Below are 4891 nucleotides of genomic sequence, written 5' to 3' on the forward strand. Positions count from 1 at the left end.
CGGTATTATAACATGAATCACACTGGTGTCATTACATACATCACACCGGTGTTACTACGTACACCACACTTGTGTTATTACACACATCATACAGGTGTTATTATAGATACATCACACTGGTGTCATTACACACAACACACTGGTGTTATTACACAAATCATGCTGGTGTTATTACACATATCACACTGGTGTTATTACACACATCACACTAGTGTTATTACACACATCACACTGGTGTTATTACGCACACCACACTGGTATTATTACACACATCACACTGGTGTCATTACATACAGCACATCGGTGTTATTACACACATCACACTGTGTTATTATACATACATCACACTGGTGTCATTACACATAACACACTGGTGTTATTACACAAATCATGCTGGTGTTATTACACATATCACACTGGTGTTATTACACACATCACACTAGTGTTATTACACACATCACACTGGTGTTATTACGCACACCACACTGGTATTATTACGCACACCACTCTGATGTTATTACACATATCACACTAGTGTTATTAAACACATCACATTGGTGTTATTACATACATCACACTGGTGTCATTGCATACATCACACTTGTGTTATTACACACATCACACTGGTGTTATTACGCACACCACACTAGTATTATTACGCACAACACACTTGTGTCATTGCACACATCACACTGGTGTTATTACACACATCACACTGTTGTTATTACGCAAACCACACTGGTATTATTACGCACATCACATAGGTGTTATTACATACATAACACCTGTGTTATTACACACATCACACTGGTGTTATTACGCATATTACACTGGTATTATAACATGAATCACACTGGTGTCATTACATACATCACACTGGTGTTATTACATACATCGCACTGGTTTCATTACACACATCACACATGTGTTATCACACACATCACACAGTTGATATTAAACACACCACCCTTATTACACACACCGCACAGGTGTTATTAATACATTACACTAATGTTGTTACATCACACTGGTGTTATTCGACACATGACTATGGTGTTATTATACACACCATACTAGTGTTATTACACACATCACACTGGCGTTATAATACACATCACACATCACTCTGGTGTTATTACATACATCACACTGGTGCTATTACGCACACCACACTTGTGTTATTACACACATCACACTGGTGGTATTAGGCACATTACACTGGTATTATAACATGAATCACACTGGTGTCATTATATACATCACACCGGTGTTATTACGCACACCACACTTGTGTTATTACACACATCACAGTGGTGTTATTATACACATCGCACTAGTGTTATTACACACAGCACACCGGTGTTATTCCACACATCACATTGGTTTTATTACATACATCACACTGGTGTCATTGCATACATCACACTTGTGTTATTACACACATCACACTGGTGTTATTACGCACACCACACTAGTATTATTACGCACAACACACTGGTGTTATTACACGTATCACACTGGTGTTATTAAACACATCACATTGGTGTTATTACATATATCACACTGGTGTCATTGCACACATCACACTGGTGTTATTACACACATCACACTGGTATTATTACGCACACCATTCTGGTGTCATTAAACTTATCATACTAATATTATTACACACATCACACTGGTGTTATTACACACATCACACTAATGTTATTACCCACATCACACTGGTATTATTACACACATCATACACGTGTTATTACACAAAGCTTTTTCTAATTCATGGCAGCATGTGCCAGTTATATATGTGATTTATCTAAGCCAAATAAATATGTTTATTGTGCATGCTTTTCAATCCGCCGGGCAGTACCTCCCTGTCTCTGAAACGACTCAATTCTTCAACGAAGAGCTGGGGAACAGAGCACATCAAATATCTAACGGACTTGAACCAGTCGGTGAGAATACAGTTATTTTTTATTTTATTTTTTTTTTAATTACTTTTTCAGACTCAAGCTCTCATTTCATCCAACTATCCTTGTGTATACACTTTGATAGGTTTAAAAAAAGTACTGGGTTTATCATCCCGTTAACAATTATAAGGTCTTTTTAAAAAGGTTTAAAAAAAGTACTGGGTTTATCACCCCGTTAACAATTATAAGGTCTTTTTAAAAACGATTTGTCTCTGTAGTAGTTGGTGGCTACCTCACTGAGCACCGTACGGGAGATATTCTGATCACTAATGATAAAATGTCTTGACCGTACGGGTTATCCTAGAAAATAGACAATATTTTATTCAGTATGTATTGTGTAGGTGTCAACCACCGTATTTTGGAGTGTGGTTGAGGTCAATTTACATAAATGGCACAAAAGAATTGTGAAATGCCAGATTATTAGGCGTTATATATCGATAGAAATGTATTTCATAACATCGACTTCAAGTAATATGAATGGATACTTGTCCGGGATGTTTGAAAAAACTAAAGCAGGAAAAAGCTGGACTGTGACTGCTTTCGTCAAAAAACATATACAACGGGTACTTTGGGCCTATATCGGTTTAAATCAAGACGGTGTTAATATCTTAACTACGTCTGACTTACTTCCGAACTGACCATATATTTCCCGTCAAAAGTGTGTGTGTGTGAACTGTCTGATGACGTATTGAGATTTTTTAGAATCCAATATATAACTGTACATATAACAATGTAGATGTGTGTTACTTATTGCGTCATTTCTTTGTTATACAGATACACAGAAACACAAGAGGATCCAGAGTGTCGCCGAACTCCATCTTGTCACGTTTAATTACTAATAGTCATGGCTTCAAAACTTGGCCGCTCAATTATTAAAGCACAGCGTCCTATTAGGCCCAAAGGACAAGTAAAGTGTGATGTCCACAAACAAAATGAAGTCGTACTTTTATGCCAGGACTGTAAAATGTTAATCTGTGTAAAATGTTCAATCACTATCCACAAACATCATGTAAATAGTTTTCTGGAGATATGTGACATCAAAACACGACACAATCAAATACTCCAGGACTTTGTCAATGAGACAGAAAATGTAAATATTCCAAAACTAAACCAAGAAATCATCTCATCTAGAACAAAAAAGACTTCATGTAAACCTATGTACGATAAACTTCGCAAAAACATCATTGACAATACTAAAAAATGTAAGTTAGAGTTAGACAAAATCACTGAGGATTATATCGCACTTTGTGACAAGATGGAGGTGGCGGCCATGGACCTAATACAGACCCACATCACAGACCTGGAGAGTAGACTGAAAACTTTGAGGGAACTCTCATCAGAGTATAAACAGACTCTCCAGACAGGAACCGGTGTACTCGTGTACGACTCGGTAACAGAAATCCGGGAAATGGATCCAGACATCCCATCGACACCTAACATAGACATGGCACAGTTTACTCCGTGTATAGACAGACTAAGTCACCTAAAACAGGCCCTCGGGAACCTCAAACTTACTACTGACCATCTCCAGGCAGGATCGGCAACTAGTGGTCACTCCGACCAACGTCCAGTAGTCCGACCAAAACAGTCTACACAGGCAGGTCAAGCGTCCACTGGAGACGTCGATGGACGTGCCTGGCTGTGTTACTGGGGCTCCAACACAGTAAATCTCATCAACAACCAAGGTCAGGTCATACAGACGGTACGACAGAGCAGTAACATACAGGACATCAGTCTGGACCCCACCACAGGTCGTCTGTGGTTCTGTTGTTGGGATAAAACTATCTGTGAAGTATCTACATCACATAAACCAGTCACAAGATTCACTACAGAGGATGACCCACTCAGTCTGTGTGTGACCAGGGAGGGTCGGGTAGTGGTGGGTTCATGGGGTATAGGACAGGGTCACAAGGTGTTGGTGTATACAGTGGACGGTCAGGTGTTACATACAGCCATTGGGAATGGGGAAGTATGGTCAATAACACAATGTGGTGTTACAGGTAATATAGCTGTAGTAGTGGATCGTAAACGTATCAGTGTGTACAACTCAACACTCCAGTCACTGGTCAACTACCAGGGGGAGGGGATACAGGCCCAGGTAAAGGGGATACAGGTACGGGGGTCGGTCACACTAGACGAGTTTAGTCCTTACACAGTTGTATATGACAGTAAGGGTAATATTGTTATTGCTGACGGTACAAGGGACACAATAGAACTGATAAGTGGAGCAGGGGAGTACATAAAAACACTTCACACAAACAAAGGAGACCAGAGACCAGTAGGTATACAGAAGGGTGATGTGTTGTGGTCATACTTAGTGTTAGATACAGGAGGGCCGGGACTCAAACTCCTCAAGTATTATAGTGACTGAGTGAATCAACCTTGAGTGAGGATACAGACAGTTTATATCAGTGGACTTAAACAACATTAACTTTACATTACTGTATCATCATACATTTATCAAATTGTATGTACACATTACAAAAGGCATGTAATCAATGTCAATATGATATGATTCACACGTCCCTGTCATACATTTCAACTTCTGTTTCTCAACATGTAGAATGTGTTTATCGTTAAATGTACCGTAGATATAATTTTATCAATGCACACAGACCGCGGGATTGTAACCACGTCACTGTGATACATTTCAACTACAGTGGAACTTCGTTAACTCGAACTCGGATAACTCGAATACCCCGCTTAACTCGAAGTACCTCGCCGGTCCCGGCCGAATTCTCTCTTTATCTTAGTAAAAAAAACTCGGATAATTCGAATTCGGATAACTCGAAAAACTCGGATAATACGAAGTAAAAATTTGGTCCCAACAATAAAAATCCTACTTGAAATGTTCGAATAACTCGAAGTATAATTTTCGTCGATCGGTGGCAAACGCCGACATTTTTTTAAGAGCTGAATTCCGT

The 4891-nt window shown here is 39.2% G+C and overlaps 1 protein-coding gene across 1 annotated transcript; it reads left to right on the forward strand.

Moving 5' to 3' along the window:
- Window positions 1–1855: 1855 nt before the first annotated feature.
- Window positions 1856–4338, forward strand: LOC117318635. Its single transcript, XM_033873597.1, has 2 exons — window positions 1856–1952; window positions 2742–4338. Exon 2 carries the CDS (start codon window positions 2812–2814, stop codon window positions 4336–4338), a length of 1527 nt encoding a protein of 508 aa, XP_033729488.1. The 5' UTR covers window positions 1856–1952; window positions 2742–2811.
- The last annotated feature ends 553 nt before the right edge of the window (window positions 4339–4891 follow it).

The sequence above is a fragment of the Pecten maximus genome, unplaced genomic scaffold (genome assembly GCF_902652985.1).
Source record: "Pecten maximus unplaced genomic scaffold, xPecMax1.1, whole genome shotgun sequence".
NCBI classification, from domain to species: domain Eukaryota; kingdom Metazoa; phylum Mollusca; class Bivalvia; order Pectinida; family Pectinidae; genus Pecten; species Pecten maximus.